The sequence below is a fragment of the Phocoena sinus genome, chromosome 1 (genome assembly GCF_008692025.1).
Source record: "Phocoena sinus isolate mPhoSin1 chromosome 1, mPhoSin1.pri, whole genome shotgun sequence".
Taxonomy (NCBI): domain Eukaryota; kingdom Metazoa; phylum Chordata; class Mammalia; order Artiodactyla; family Phocoenidae; genus Phocoena; species Phocoena sinus.
The window spans coordinates 99,181,440-99,197,224 of record NC_045763.1 but is presented as its reverse complement, the minus strand read 5'-3'; the positions used below and the strand labels follow the sequence as shown (position 1 = coordinate 99,197,224).

The 15,785-nt window shown below is 47.5% G+C and overlaps 1 protein-coding gene across 1 annotated transcript; it reads right to left on the bottom strand.

Annotated features, from left to right (window-relative positions):
- Nucleotides 1-1,831: 1,831 nt before the first annotated feature.
- On the bottom strand, nucleotides 1,832-14,643 carry LOC116761280 (acidic mammalian chitinase-like). The gene is given in 14 exon segments (XM_032647099.1): nucleotides 1,832-2,058; nucleotides 3,592-3,704; nucleotides 3,706-3,731; nucleotides 4,619-4,735; nucleotides 5,573-5,758; nucleotides 6,630-6,684; nucleotides 6,686-6,742; nucleotides 7,200-7,324; nucleotides 8,492-8,657; nucleotides 9,154-9,178; nucleotides 9,181-9,209; nucleotides 10,538-10,739; nucleotides 10,838-10,861; nucleotides 14,637-14,643. Coding segments are annotated over 14 exon segments (1,359 nt in total).
- Nucleotides 14,644-15,785: the final 1,142 nt, after the last annotated feature.

Sequence of the window (15,785 nt, the reverse complement as noted above, 5' to 3'; positions counted from 1 at the left end):
CAGACAATAAAATAAGTGGTTGTAGATTTATTCCACACAATAAATGACAAACCCTGTAGCAAGAGCCTTCAGACTACTCTTTATAAGTTCAATGGTCCGATTGCTTGGTTTCTCTTTCCCTGTTCATAGTACACATAATTCTAACCTATATTTTCCCACATTTCCCACTGATCCCACCCTTGTTGGCCTGATGACTTTATGATTCTTGCAGGCCGTGCTTCAGGCCACAGCACAGTGGGTGGCCCACTAAGGAGCAGCAGTGTCAATACCTCCCCCATCAGCCTTGCAGACCAAGAGGAGATAGCTGTCCTTAGCCACTTCCATCCAAGCACACATCCGTTTCTCAGTGAGCATCTGCAGGCAGTTGCAAGAGGCTATAATTTAAGATTTGTCAGAAAAGAATCAGGAAAAGAGAGACAGGTTATTACCAGTGAACGTTTACATTTAACCATGTGTTAAAGTAAGAATGCTGTGTACAGACCATGGCAGAAATTGGAAGTAGTATAAAGTAGAGGTGTGTCAAATCTACTCCAGATAACTTTGATACAACTAGTAAAAAACAAAACAAAACAAAAAAACTTTTTTTTTTTTTTTTTTTTGCGGTACGCGGGCCTCTCACTGTTGTGGCCTCTCCTGTTGCGGAGCACAGGGTCCGGACACGCAGGCTCACCGGCCATGGCTCACGGGCCCAGCCGCTCCGCGGCACGTGGGATCCTCCCAGACTGGGGCACGAACCCGCGTCCCCTGCATCGGCAGGCGGACTCTCAACCACTGCGCCACCAGGGAAGCCCTAAAAAATCTTTTAATAAAATTCTTAAACCAGTAAAATTGCTAAATGAATGGGAAGCTGGGACAATAGTTAACAACCAGGACTACCTCAGGCAAACTGAGATGGGTAGAAACCCTGCTCATATTCCAGCTGATGAGATAGGAGGGAAAGAAATTAACTTCTGCTTGTTGTTTGTATTGGTTTTGTCAGAATAGCATAATCTCCAGAACCAGTCCTCCCTGAGCTCCTAAACGAGCTGATTAGTGTGGAAGCTTCCTTGCTTGGTGAGCTGCACGCTTCCTCAGCTTCTTCAGAGCAGGGGCCATGCGGTCCTGAAGATGGTAGGAGCGAAACCTCCCACCCTGCTGTAAGCTGCCTTTTCTTTCCACTTTCTTGATACCTTCTCTGAGGGTACATTCAGGTGTAGTGTGGCAATAAAGATGAAAATGAACTAATATTGTTTTAAGTTAGCTAATTTTGCAATTGTGCCAATGGCCTTTGTTTCTAGCCTCACAGGTGTGGAAGTGGAGTGTGTGGACCATCCTACAGGTGGCCCTCATGCTCTGTCTTCAAACAAGTATGGTTTGCTTGGGTTGTTTAGCCCTGGAGTTGGGAGATGAGTTAACCTGGTAAAGGAAGAGTTCCTGAAGGAGGTGATGCAGTAAATTGTGTTCTGAGTCCAACCACTTTTCTAGGTTCTTCTGCAAGACACTTTGGAGGCATATTTGTGGGAAAGAACAAAATGAGAGATCAAATCTCCCTTGATCTCTCTTGACCCTAGAGCCTCTCATTTCTTCTCCCCTTCTGCCTCAAGAGGAGCCCAGAACACCAGAACTTCTCACGGAAATGCTCAGAGAGGTCCCAGACACTACCCATTCTTGTCTCCCAGCCCCAACCTCTGGAGACCTCTGGGAAGCAAGAAGGTAAGGCTTCTGTTTTACACACAGGGGAGTATCACGTAGATTTACAAATCAAAGTAGACAACTTGGTAGTCTGAGGCAAAACTTCCATTTAATCATCCTTCTGTCCTACAGTCCCCAATGGATCCCACAAGCAGATGGCTTAAATCCAGTTACAGCAAGAGCAGCTGGTGTCAAAGACCAGGCCTGTCTGACAAGCCTCCTTGTAGGTACATCCATCCACACAGTTGTAGAACGTGCACTTGCTGGTGGGGCTGGGATAGAGACCGTTGGACTTTCCAGCACAGAATCCACTCTCGCCAGTGCTGCCGCTCCCGGGAGCCACAGTGTTGGTGGGGGAGCCCATGGTAGAGGTGGGCACTTTGCAACCTGAGAGAGTAAGAAAAGGGCCCCATAGGTTCTGGGGTGGACTACTTTCCCAGCATGAGTGTTGTGTCTGTAGTGTCACTGGGGGTTCCTCATCTTATCTGAACCAGTGGTTAAATGCTCTGGGCCTGAATCAGTGATACCCAAGTTCACAGCCCAGCTCTGCTATGAGCTATGTGACCACAAACAAGTGACTAACTTCTCTGAGCCTCAATTTCCTCCCTTAAATGATGGCATACTAGTACTATCTCTTAGAATTATTACATAAAGCATTTTCCCATGTGTATGCTGTATAAAATAGTAAGTGCTACAGAATAATTTGCTTTGTTTTTATTTTATTTTTAAGAGGAAAGTAATGTTTATTTATCACCTAAATGCTTGTCCAAATACTATGTTCCATAACCCCCCAAAATCCTACAAAGTGGAAGAATTTTAAAGATTATTTTATTCATGTCAGCTAAGGTGAGAACTGAGATTCAAAACTAGTTCTAACTTGAGTTCAGAGCCTGTGTTATGCCTACTACACTGTTGTCTTTCTTTTTTAAACCACTTTATTAGGTATGATTGACATACAAAGTGTTTACATACAACTTGATCGGTTTGGAGATAAGTACACATTGCGATTATCACAATCAATGTCGTAAACATACCCATCACCTCCAGAAGTCTCCTCCTGTCCTCGTTATTTATTATTATTTTTTGTGGTAAGAACACAAGATCTACCCTTCCAGCAAATTTTTAAGTATACAATATAGTATTCTTAACTACAGGCACTATGTTGTATGGTAGATCTCTAGGATTTATCCATATTGTAAAACTGAATCTTGCACCCTTTGACTAATACCTCCCTGTTTCTCCCTCCCTAGTTTTTATGTTTAAGTAGACTACACCTGTCTCCAAGAGCATCTGTGAGGATAACTTAAAATCTGAAAGAACCAGCAGAATTGACACGGTCCAGCAGTCAGCACTGGCTGTCCGCATGTCTTCCTGGCCCCTTCTGCTTTCTGCACTTGCCCAGGCCTTTGGGTCTGGGGCAAAGCTGTGTGCTGAGACTAATCGTAATTCTGCTCCTCACTTCAGGGAATGGGCCAGCTGGACCCCTTCAGGGTTCTCCTTCTCTCTTCCCTCTCCTCACCACCTAACTTTGCCATCTCTCCCTTGCCTTGTCTTCTCTGCTCCACAAAGTTCCTAAAGGCTGGAGCTGGACAGACAGGAAAAGGAACAAGGCTTTTGTGGTCCTCTCTCTACCCAGGCTCTGGAATGTTCTCCAGGAGCTCCTTGAACAGCTCTACAAGGAAAGCCCTTGGGAACAGGGATGGGCCTTTCTCTCTCACTCAGGGGCTGTCCCTTAGCAGCCACCTGAGTCTCTCTTTCTGGGTCCCAAATGCCAGTTTCCTGTGGACATGCTAGGATAGGTGGAAGATCTGAAGGAGGCTTTCTTTGAGGCCAGATGGGAGGAGTTCTGGATAGTCTTTTCTTCCTCCTTAATGTCTAGTTTGTTACCTCGTGGCTGGTAGGTGGTGCTTCACTACTTACTGGGAGTGGAGACACTGAGTGCAGACTTGAGGGCATGCATGAAAGGGTATTTGCCTTGTCCACAGAAAGTGCCCGTGAAGTCATCCAAGCCAATGTTCCAGACCATGGACCCCCAACTTGTTATTCAGCAGCCACTCACCCTGTGGGAGAGAATCAGGGGCACTGTGGGATGTCCTTGCACAAGCGCAAGGAGTGACTCCAGCAGGATGACGGGGAAGGCCATGATCCAGTCATGGAGAGGAGGGAATGGGAGAGTGGCTTTCCCACAGAGACTCTGAGGGACTCATGGACATATTTGTAGACAAGGAGAGATCTTAGGACTACCAAGTCAGGGAGAATGAGTCTCTCCCCTGCTCTCTGTTATCACCAAACACCTTCTGAGAAGGCTTGTCTGAGTTGGAGCTTGGGTGGGTTGTGATGTCAAAAGAGATACAGGGCCCTTCACCTGGCAAGTGTCTGGGCAGAGAGACAGGGCTCCTGATGGGGAGGTATAGGGTGAAGGGCTTTGGGGCTGGTAAATAGTAACCACCCAGATATGAGCATGTAAAGGCCAGTGGGCAGAAGCCTAATGGCTCCAAGGATCTCTTGCCTCCCGATGTGGGTTCCTCCTGTATGAAGTTACTGTATGCAGGAGAGGAGCAAAGGAGAGGAAGAAACTGATCTACACCATGGCCCTCGGGGTGGAAGAGTGCCTAATTCAGGAAGCACGAATCAGAGCGCTGGATCAGGAGCAGAGCAGAGCAGGGAAAGGGGCCAAAAGGGAGTCTCCAGGAGTGGGCGTGGGGGCCGAGGACGGGAAAGCACAGGAGCTGAGGGAAGGGAGGAACTAGCTGCAACTTCCCGGAAGCAGAGGGGCTGTTCCAACCACCGAGCTCTACAGCTGAGCCACCAGCTCCCTTGAGACCTCAGGGCCACCCTGGGTCTTGCCTTACCTCTCTTAGGTGTTCTCTTATAATTCAAATGCACTTGGAGGGCAGGTTCCCTACCTCTCCCAACTGTGCAGAAGGAAGGGTGTGGAGGGCCTTACCTTGAGGGTGAAGCTCTTGGGATTGGCATATCCAATCCACTGATTCCCCTTGTAGGCATAGGGCACCTCCTGGGGAGTGTTCCACACCTCGGTGGCTCCTTTCAAGAAGGAGCAGACCTGGGCAGGAGGACAAATCACGGCTCAGATGCACCTGCCTATGTTTGGCTCACATCTCCCTCCTCCCTCCCTTTATTTTCTGGAATATACTCCTCTCCCCATCTCTCTTTGCTGGAAATAAGAGCTCATGGTTCCAGTTTCACCCCAGCTCCCCTGCTTTCCCTCTTGTGGGTGGCACAGTGGAAAGGGCACTGGCTGGAAAGACAAGACCTAAATCCCAGTCCTGGGTCTGCCAATACCCATCTGTGAGACAAGGGACAGGGCAGCTTCTTTGTGCCTTGTGGCCCAGTTTCCCTTTGAAACGTGTTTTCCTGTTTCTCTTATTTGAAAGAATCTTTGCCAAAAAGAGCCAAGAGCCAACAAGGGGGTGATAACACATAATGTTTAGGGTCTGAGATTCTGGTGCTGGACAATTTTAGTTTGAATCTTAGCTCTGCCACTTACAAGTTCTGTGACCCTGAGCAAGTTTCTTAATCTCTCTGTGCCTCTGTGTCTTCTTGTGTAAGAGGATAAAATCAGCACCTCACTGTTGTGAGGGTTAAATAGGATGATATATAAAAATCACTGAGAACAGAGCCTGGCTATACATTTGGACTCGGTAAATGTTAACCACTACTAGCCTGAAAGATGCACATTTACTCTAAAAGGTTAAAATTTGAGATGTTTTATCAATAGTTCATTCTACCCTTCCCTCCCTACCACATACACTCGGAGCTGGCAACAATGGGGTACCCTGTATTAGAAATCAGAGTATAAATTCTTTCTCTTTGGAAGTATCTATGATCCTTTAGAACAGAAAGTGAATCTCTCTGCTCCTCCGGCCCTCTGGGACATTACCTCAAAGTAGGCAAGACTCCCAGCCTCCTGAGTGTAGGACCTGGCAGTCCCAGGGCCAGAGGTTGGAGCATCCAGGCCATGGCTGGCAGGGTTAGTGAGAGTGAAGGTACTGGCATAAGCCCCAAAGCCCACCATCAGCTCCTCAGCAGGGGCACCTTGATTCTTCCAGTAGTTCATTGCATAATCCTAGAGGCAAGGTAAGGAACATATTACTGTACTTAAAAAGCAGCTGAGGATATGCCCAGAGGCCTGTGGAATAGCCAACATTTTCTACCCAATTTCCTGGCCACTTCAGACATAGCCTGCAGTCCAGACCCTTCCACAGCCCAACCTCACAGAAAGGAAAGTGGTACCCTTCCTTCTGGAACTGGGTGTTAGAGGCAGCGTCAGTCAAGAGGTATAGTACTTAGGTAGCAGGGCCCAGTGTCAACTGGGAATGAAATGTTCCACTGTCCTCCTTCCCCTCATGCTGGACTTGGCATTTGGGATGGGACTGGAGTTCAGCTATGCATCCTCTTGTTTTCCCAACTTGTGAAATATAGCAGCTCAGAATTGTTTGAGCATGGGGTATGCTCCTGGGAGACATTCCCATGCCAATTTTTATATCTCTGGTTGCATTCTACACTGAAATCACATCTAGCCAACTTACACACCTACTAATCATTAAGAAGATTTATTATTACAGCTGCCTATGCCATACAAGTTAAGAAGATACATCTTATGGGATGGGGAGAAAGTGGAAGGGAGGTGAGGAAGATTAGGGGCAAGATAGATCATGAAATGTACTCCTAGCATCAATGACAATGATAGTTAAGTTATTTTTTCAATGTTTGGGATTATCGCAAGCCACTATTCTGCTTCCTTTGGTGTGAAAGATGAATGGGTACAATTAATCATAGGAAAAAGGAAGCAGGCAACATGAACTGGGTTAAAAAAGATCACCATCTTTATCTTGTCCATCAAGCTTCCTCAGCCTCCCTTTTGGTCCTTGGCCAGGGATCCCATGACATGCTTTGAAAATATCCATCAGAATTAGCTGTCCCAAACCCTTACTCACCACACTGAAGTATTTGTAGTCTCCCTTGTCATTGGGTCCTGCAAACAGGGGGCAGGAAGCCATCCCAGGAGCCCCTGAGGTCATAGGTCATCACGTTGATGAGGTCCATGTACCTTGGGTTGTTGGGGGTAGGATACAAGAGAAGAAAAATGATCCAGAGGAAATCATAGTCTCCATCCCACTCCCCCTAAAGCTCCTAGTCCCTACTGAATGTGTTGTTTGTAATTACATCACGAGGGAATATGCTTTATTGTTCTTTATTTCATTCTCTCTCACCTTTATTTGAAAAACTGATATATAGAAGGCATACAATCCATAATCAATATCTGGCTGCACTCAGACCTTCAGGTCTTGTAGAAGTGTGAAACTCACCTAACCTTTTCCAAATAGCCTTTTATCATTGAGAATTTTGGCTGGCTTCCCATGTCTCTCTCTCAGGCTTTAGGGTCATCTTATTCTTTGGGACAGAACCCTCTCTCTCCAAGGTACCTGAGCATTGGCTAATCTATGGGGCAGGTCTCAGAGTTACTTAGCTCTAAATTTGGGTTCCTGGGCTTGGAGTTTACTTACTTTGACATCTCGGGGATCTGGTAGGCAGTTTCAATGGTACCTTTTCCAGCTGACACAGCAGCAGAAATCAACAACCTAGGCTTGTTGCTCTGGGTGGCTTCGTGCTCAAAAGCCTCATACATTTCCTGTGAAACAGAGGACCCTGGACTCAGGCTGCAAGGACCAATGAACATTTGACGGGGTCATGATTCTTACAAAGAAAGCTGAAAAGTGTTCAGCTTAGAGTTCTTTGCTTCAAAAACTGTTGTTGGGGGGCTTCCCTGGTAGCGCAGTGGTTGAGAATCTGCCTGCTAATGCAGGGGACACGGGTTCGAGCCCTGGTCTGGGAGGATACCACATGCCGCGGAGCAACTGAGCCCGTGAGCCACAACTACTGAGCCTGCGCGTCTGGAGCCTGTGCTCCGCAGCAAGAGAGGCCGCAACAGTGAGAGACCCGTGCACCGTGATGAAGAGTGGCCCCGGCTTGCCACAACTAGATAAAGCCCTCGCACAGAAACGAAGACCCAACGTGGCCCAAAATAAAAATAAATAAAAAAACAAAACAAAACAAAAAAACTGTTAATAGTCTCTGGGAACAACGATGAGTTGTCTTCCCAAAACTTGTACTGAGGGAAATTTGGTGACCCTCTGAGTCACAAATAATGTCCAGAGCAGAAAAATAAAAAAAGAAAGCTTATATATGGACAAAAAATAAAAATGGCTCTTAGCTTTACAGACTATATATGATTAAATCTAACAATTGGAAAAATCAATCATGGAAGAAGAGGAAATAAGAGTAACGACGTAATCATTCGTGCTCAATCAAGCTGCCCAGGGGAGAGGACACTCTGGACCAACAACTTTATGTCTGGCCCTGGTGGCAGGAGTACCTCCTCGCTGGAAGCATCTGCTTCTACCTACCAGAGTGAAGGGCCATTGAACATCTCAGTCTATAACTAGCTCACCTTGCCCTACATGCTGCCCCCAAGGAAGGACCTGTCTGAGGACTATTTGACTTCCCATAGCTGTGCTTAGAACATGAATGTTTCAGACTCCTTGGCAGATTTCTTACTGTAAATAAATTAACTTTCATGCTCCCCTATACTAGTCTCTATAACTTGGCCCTACAAGTTTTCCCTGAAAGAAAAATCTGATCTTACACTAAAGAAATCAGGCTTTGAGCCAGAAGAGCTGAGATTCACACCCTCAGGTGTATTTAGCCTCTCTCAGAGCCCCTCATCATATAGAGGTCTTCTCCCCAGTCCATTGTGGACCAGATCCTATGTTCTTTGGACACAGGGAAGGTGGGTCACCTTCAACAGGACAGTGAAGAGCTGCTTGGTGTCAGCTGGGCTGCCACAGTTGACAGGATACTCCCAATCAACGTCCAGCCCATGGAAGTTGTACTTCCTCAGAAACCATATGGCTGACTGGACGAAGGTCTGGTGGTTCTCAGCAGTGGCCACCATGTTGGAGAATCTGGAGCCAGCAAGTCATTATCATCTTAGTGGCAGTGATGGGCTTCAACGTGGACTCTCTCAAGGGCAGGATTCTATTATGCGACACTTGGGGCTGGGGTAGGGGTGGGGTGGGGGGACACAGGAGGAAACAATAGTGGTCTAAGCTCCTGGGTCCTCTGTCTTGTCACTTAGCCTCCTATTTGTCCAGATGCATATTCAGTTATTCAGACATTCATTTGACATTTGGTAGTGCTGGGATATAGTGGTGAATACAATAGAGTTTCTGCCCTGGAGGAGCTCCTATAAAGGAAGGTATAGATAAATAGATAGGCAGGTGGTAAGAGCTGTGATAAAGGAAGGACAGACTTCAAAGAGAGCTCTGACCAGAAGGTTATAGGATATCTAAATTGATACCTGAAGCCAAAGGCCACCCACTTCAGAGAATTCAGAGCCCTTGGAGTTTGGAAGACACTGAGTAATCTGGGAGCGATTCCTCTGTGAATGCAAAGTCTTACCCCTGGGTTCCAAAGTTCCAGCCCCAACAGATAGCAGGGTTTTCAGTCCCCTGTTGCTGGAGATAGAAAGATCCCAATGTAAATAAAATTCCACAGGCAAGGAGATGTCATCTGCTGGTCAGTCTCTCCACCCTCGTATCCCACACCTGAGCAGCGCCAGGCCTACCCCGTTACCAGTCTCTGATCTCGCACTGGGAGCAGAGCTCTCTGTAGGAGCAAAGTACTGTCTTACTCTGGGTACCTCCAGGACATAGTATAAATGCTCATTGAACAGGTTCCTGTTCCTGGCCTTGCCAGTGGGCTGGTGGATCCTGATTCAACAGGAAGCTTCAGGGGAAGACAAGGCAGGGTATCCTAGGGAGGATGGAAAAACCTAAAAGTAGTCCCTTAGCACAGATGGTAGAGGGGCTGGAGCTGCCAGGATACACTAGACCAGAAAGCTGAAAGTCTGAGACTCTTAAAGGAAAGAACAAGGAATAGAGGCAGTAGAAGTGTCTACCATTTACTGAGTGCCTACCAAATGCCCGGTACTTTTACATGCATGGCTTCTGTCACACTTACAATCCCAATAGGCAGGAACTATTAATCTCACTTTGCCCTTTAAGTGATATTCAGAGAGCTTAAGCAATCTGTTCCAGATCACCCAGCTACTAAGGTTGGCAGAGCCAGGATTTAAACCTAACTCCTCTATTCCATGGTGTCTCCCAGCAGGCACCCAGGTCCTGTGAGCTTGATCTTAAAAACTACCCACTGGATTCCCAACTGGACCAAAGTGTCAATTAACCTATCTGATAAACTGATCAGGCATTCCTGAGTTCTGCCACTTACTAGTTCTGTGGGCAACGGAAAGCTTTTAACCTCTCTACAAGTGCAGTTTCCTCAAGCTTAAAATATCTTTTAAACTTTAACATGCCTACTTCCTAGTGTTTGTCGTGGCGGTTACAAAAATAATAAATGAAAAGCACCTAGCATAATGTCTGGCTCGCCCAATTCATTGGTAGTCACTCAGTACATGTGCTAAGTGTTTAACTGGCACGAGAACCATCTCAGGTTAAATTGGCAGCTAGCCCATAGGTTGGTGTGGGTCTGTACTGCAACATGGCAACCTCCAGGGGACTGTATTCACAATGAATCCCTTGTGGATGGCAACTCATGGGACACATAACATTCAATGCGAAGGATCTGCTGAGAAAATAATCCAGACAAATGACAGCAACCTGCCTCTCCTAGGGAGAATGATGCCAATAGCTCTGCCAATGAGGCATGAGAGTGATTGCAAACAGGACTCAAAGACTAGGCATTCTGGTGTTGGTGTCTCTAAGGACTTCTGAAAGACCCATGTGAAAACCTCCAACCCAGCCCAGAGCCCAAGCCCAGAACTCACTAGTGCTTGAGGCCATTGATGCTGGCATAGAGGGTCTCATCATTCCACTCAATGGTTGTCATCTGGTTGTTGGTCATGCCAGTGAAAGCAAAGATGATGTGTGTGCAGAGACAAAGGTCCACATTCTCGGGCATGTAGCGGGCAATCCCAGGACAGTACTGGCTCCAATTGGTGAAGTAACAGACAATATTGGTTGCTGTGCCTGGAACGGCAGGGAAATAAGAGATGGCCCCTTCCCTGACTAATATCCCTTGTCCCCAGGGTACCCTGGTACACCCCATCCTCACATGGGGCAATTACCCAGCTGCAGCAAGAGGGCCAGCCCTAAAGAAGAAAAGAGATCTTGGTCAGAGGGTAGCAGGGTCATTCTTTCCCTGGCTGACCTGGGACAGCGCTCGGCAGTAAATGGAGAAGGGGAGCTGGGGCCTGGTGCCCCCTCTGCTCTATAAATCCTTTCCCGACATGGACCCCTGCATGATGATTTCAGGGAAAGTAGCTAATGTAGGCACTCGGTGAGCTACCTGGAAGCTCAGATGATAGGGAGCAGTTCAGGAACCAGGAACACATGTTGTTATTCGTTCAACAAACTCATATTAAGTACTGAGTTCTGAAGACAAAAAGAAAAACTAGACAAACTCCCTGCCCTCAGAGAACTCTGAGCCTGGTGGGGAAGTCAAACCCGTAAGCACAACCAAACCTCAGCTCAATGCAATGAGACAAGTGTTAAAATTGAGATATGCACAGGATATTATAGAAAACAAGTCAGGGAAGACTTCCCAAGAGAGGTGACATTGGGACTGGGCTCTCTGTTCTCCCTCTAGGCTCCTTTGGGATTTGTGCTTTCTTATCCCTATCACAGCATGTTTCACCCTGAAAGCACTAATTGTTTATTGGTCTGCCCACTAGAATATGAACTCCCTGAGGGCAGGGACTGTGCTTACACCGCTGAATCCCCACTACCCAGCCCAGTGCCTGGCACATGGTCAACTCTCTGTCCATATGTATTGAATGAACAGACCCTAAAGATAAACCAAAGTGGTGGAGAAGGGCAGAGGAGGCACCAGAGGTGGAGAAGGAGAGGGCAGGCAGAGGGCCCCCTCAGGTAGCCATACCCTTCACACTAAGGACTAGAACTCACTTTTCCAGAACCAGTTTCACTCTACTTCTCAACTGAAATTATGCTCCTAAATTTTATTTCCATCCAAGCTACCCAGTTGTACCCAGGATGCGCTGTGCTATCTGACTCAGTGACCATTCTCATTGGGCTCCTACCCACAGTTGCGGCGTCATCTCTAGGGATGAGTTAGCACTGGAGGAACTGCATTAGCTCTTTAAGGTCTTGTCTGCCTCTCTCCCTGGAACCCTCACACCTATCCCCAAAGTACACAATCAGAAAAAGCTCTGCCCCATCCAGTTTTCTGCTAACTGTTCCTGTTAGTTGATTAATCCTTGGTCAAGTGTATGCACTGAGTTCCCGCTCTGTGGCTGGCAGTGAGGAGGCATCACAGAGCATCAGAAGTAGAATGGCTAGCCCAGGAGTTGAGGAAGATGGTGGAAGAGTAAGACGCGGAGATCACCTTCCTCCCCACAGGTACATCAGAACTAGAATGGCTAGCCCAAGTCTTCCATCACCCTACATGGGGAAATGGCCTTGTCCTGATTCACCAGAGTTATCCATTTTCTTTCCCATCTGAAGCCCTTGGGTGATTAGCAGGCCCTTCCTTCCTCTTCCTCTCCCTCTCTTCCTTCCTTCCTTCCCCACTATGTTATGAACCCAAGGAATCTGCAAGAGAGAAAGGGGACAAGGAAGCCTTGGAGCATAGAGAGTGAGGGTGGAGGTAGAATAAATAGAGGAGAAAAGGCAGATACTCTGAAAGCTCACCTGGGCCACCTGGGACAGACTCACCGGCAAGAATCAGCAATTTCCCCTTTTTGATAGGAAGTGCTCATTGCGAGTTCCAGGGCTGAATGATCACTCGCCAGCTTTTTATAGGGAACACTGGAGGCCTTGCCACCCTGCACCTGGCTCCCTTCAGCAAGCAAGTCTCCCTTCCTCTGACCCAGGAATAAAGGGGTAGCAGGGGACACATGGCTCCCAATTATCCTCTGAACCTTACCTGTGTTTTCCTTCTTAGGTAATCAACCCCAAGACACAATGGAGACTCGGTAAGAACAGACATAAAAGGTTATTGACTGAAGGTACGTTTAGGAAAATGGTATATCTGGCACAGGTATAAGGCTGGTCTAGGGTTCAAAGTCATTACAGGTCCCAGTAGGCCCTACATGTCCAAAGAGACCATCTGAACTCTAGGGGATGAGTATGGACAAGGGAAGTGAGGCTGCCATTTGACCAGGATTTATCGCTGGCCAGACAAGGGTAGGCAGCCCTGCCCAGCCTCCAACTCCTTGAATCCATCGTAACAATAGCTGTCAGGTAATGGCTACCAGTTTGTGAGGTTTCACCAAGTTTGCAGTGAGAAAGCATCACTTTTCAAACCTGCTTCCATTTAACTGAAGGTTGCCTGGTTTTCAGAGGATGGAGGAAATTCACGGGGTGCAGACATTTATAGTTAGGCTTTGCTTCAGACGGGAGAAGCAGCAAGTCCTGGGACAAGGCCCCAGGGAGCCATAAAAATCAGAGCAAAGACAGCAGCAAAAATGTCCATGGATCGAGGCACTGAGAATCACAGTGTTTTAGGACCCGCCTCCCTCCCTCCACTCCACTCCCAGGCTAACTGCCCAGACAGAAGGGGATGCATCTACAGGAAGCCCACTATGAGGCCACATCACAGATGTCCAGACCGCGTCTCAGGGTCACTCAGCCTCAGAAGGCAATGAGAGGAGCAAAGGTGTGGTTTTACCTCTGGCATCGACACCAGCCCCAGGACACACACTGAGTCTGACTAAAATCCCAGTTGGGGGCTTCCCTGGTGGCGCAGTGGTTGAGAGTCCGCCTGCCGATGCAGGGGACACGGGTTCGTGCCCTGGTCCGGGAAGATCCCACATGCCATGCAGTGGCTGGGCCCGTGAGCCATGGCCACTGAGCCTGCGCGTCCGGAGCCTGTGCTCCGCAATGGGAGATGCCACAACAGTGAGAGGCCCGCGTACCGCAAAATAAATAAATAAAATAAAATAAAATCCCAGTTGGGACGGGTGGCACTGCTGGTTGCACTCCAGGCAACACCTGCTGCTTTGAGACCTGCTAGGTGAGTGTTCAAGGTCTGCTGGAACATGCTGATCAGACCTTTGGGAACTTCTAATCCAGACCCATTTAAGGGCAATCTGGGTTCACAGAGAATACAGGAATGGCTCCTACAGATTTAACATAAGTATGATGGGCTGCTGGCAATCCCATGGCTGTTATCCTTCCCAGGTCTTTGACTCAGTTGGCCTCTATCATTGACTGCCAAGCACTTGAGGCGTTAACTATCTGGAATTGGCCCAGTCTTGAAAATGGTAATAACAGCTCTCATTCAATCAGCACGTGCAATGTGAGAGACGATTAAGTCATTTAATCCTCAAATCAACCCTTTGAGGCAAATTATTGTCATCCCTTTTACAGACTGGGGAAACAGATTTAAGGGAAATTAATGAACTGTCTAAGGTCACACTGAGAATAAGTAGAGCTGAGACCCAAGCAGAGACAGCTTGCCTCTGGGACCTGGGTTCTCTTGCTCCACCATCCCTCACCCATACCACCCTATACAACCGGCACATACGGCTCCTCTTTGGCAGAGGACTCCTAGCCTTAAAAAGTCTCCTGAGAGAAGTTGTCTGGGGTGGGGGGGGGTGGGTAGGAGGTTAATCAGAGTTCCTCTCCAATCTCAGCTAAACAGAAGGCCCTAATCTCCTTAATCTACTCCTGGATATTTGCAAAGCAAAGGGTTCTCTCCTCACAGCAGGTGTGAGAAAGGAATCCATAGAGTTCAGGGCTTGGAGCCCAAGACATAGACCTTTGATGGACTCTTGGGCTCCATGCAAGGCCAAGGTAACTGTGTTGGACAGCTGTCCATGATAATCAAAGTAACAACAGACACAAATAATGTTTTTGATGTGTCACGTACTAGCCTAAATTCTTTGCAAATATTACCTTTCTTACCCCTCATATCTCCGGCAGCAGGCACGCTTATTATCCCCATTTTACAGAGAAGAGTGGAGCACAGAGAAGGTAAGCAACTTGGCCAAAGTCACACAGTAAGTTAGTGACAAAGCCAGGATGTGAATCCACGCAGTCTGACTCCTGACTGTGCTCTTAATCATTTCACTCTTCTGCTTCTCAAGAACGCAACAACCTGAGGAAGCAAAGGACTGAGCCAGAGTTAGAAAACCAGAGAGGTACCCCAAACAACGTATACCTTATAGTAAGAAGACCTGAGCTCTGGGTCAGCATTCAGGGGGCCTTGGGCACAAAGTTCTCCCTAGTCTCCAGCAGCGTTTGCCACCCCTGTTTTTTCACATGTACACCTAATGTTTTCTCAACCATAAAGGAATAAATCCCCTAGTACTCCCACTCTCACTCACCTTCGGATCACGTAGCCACCTCTAAGCCCCTTCATCTGCAGAAATTCTGGTGCTGAGGCAGGAGATAGATGGGTTCCAGGCTAGGCATTTACAACTAGCCTCCTGTTTACATTTCTTGAGGAAGGAGGCATGTGGGCTCTAGACCAGATACTTACAACCAGCCTCCTGTTTGCCCTTCGAGATGGAAATAACAACAGGAACAGGGTAAATAGCTGGACTTTGCCTCCTGTGGACACTTTAAGATAACAGTTATGGCAGGGACAGAGAGGGTTAAACCCTGCTTGAGTAAAAGATCAAGAGGTCACATATTTCCCTCCTTGGGTCAAGGGAGATACTGCATATGCACAGAAAGACTCCTTGTTGGTCAAACAGGAGGGGGCACCACCCCAGAATAGGTGCTGCCAAGGCCCCCCAAAGGTCTCTTGGCTGGAATCCATCTTGGAAAAAGTAGTGCACACCTGTTGGGGAGGGGCCTAGGACAGGTCAGGTGTGGAAAAAGAAACCAGGTAGTTGGCCACAGGTAAACAAAGACCCGGAAGAACTGCCCGATATAAATGACTTAACCGCCTCTTTACTGCACTCCTCATTAAGGAGGACGCCCACACCCTTTCTCTCCTGGTGTGTATCTTTGTCCTGCTTCTTTCTTAACTAAACAAACTGTTTCTCTGTGGACTCTCCTATTTGTTGTACTGTGTCTCTAATAATAAACTTTGTACCTGGTTTTACA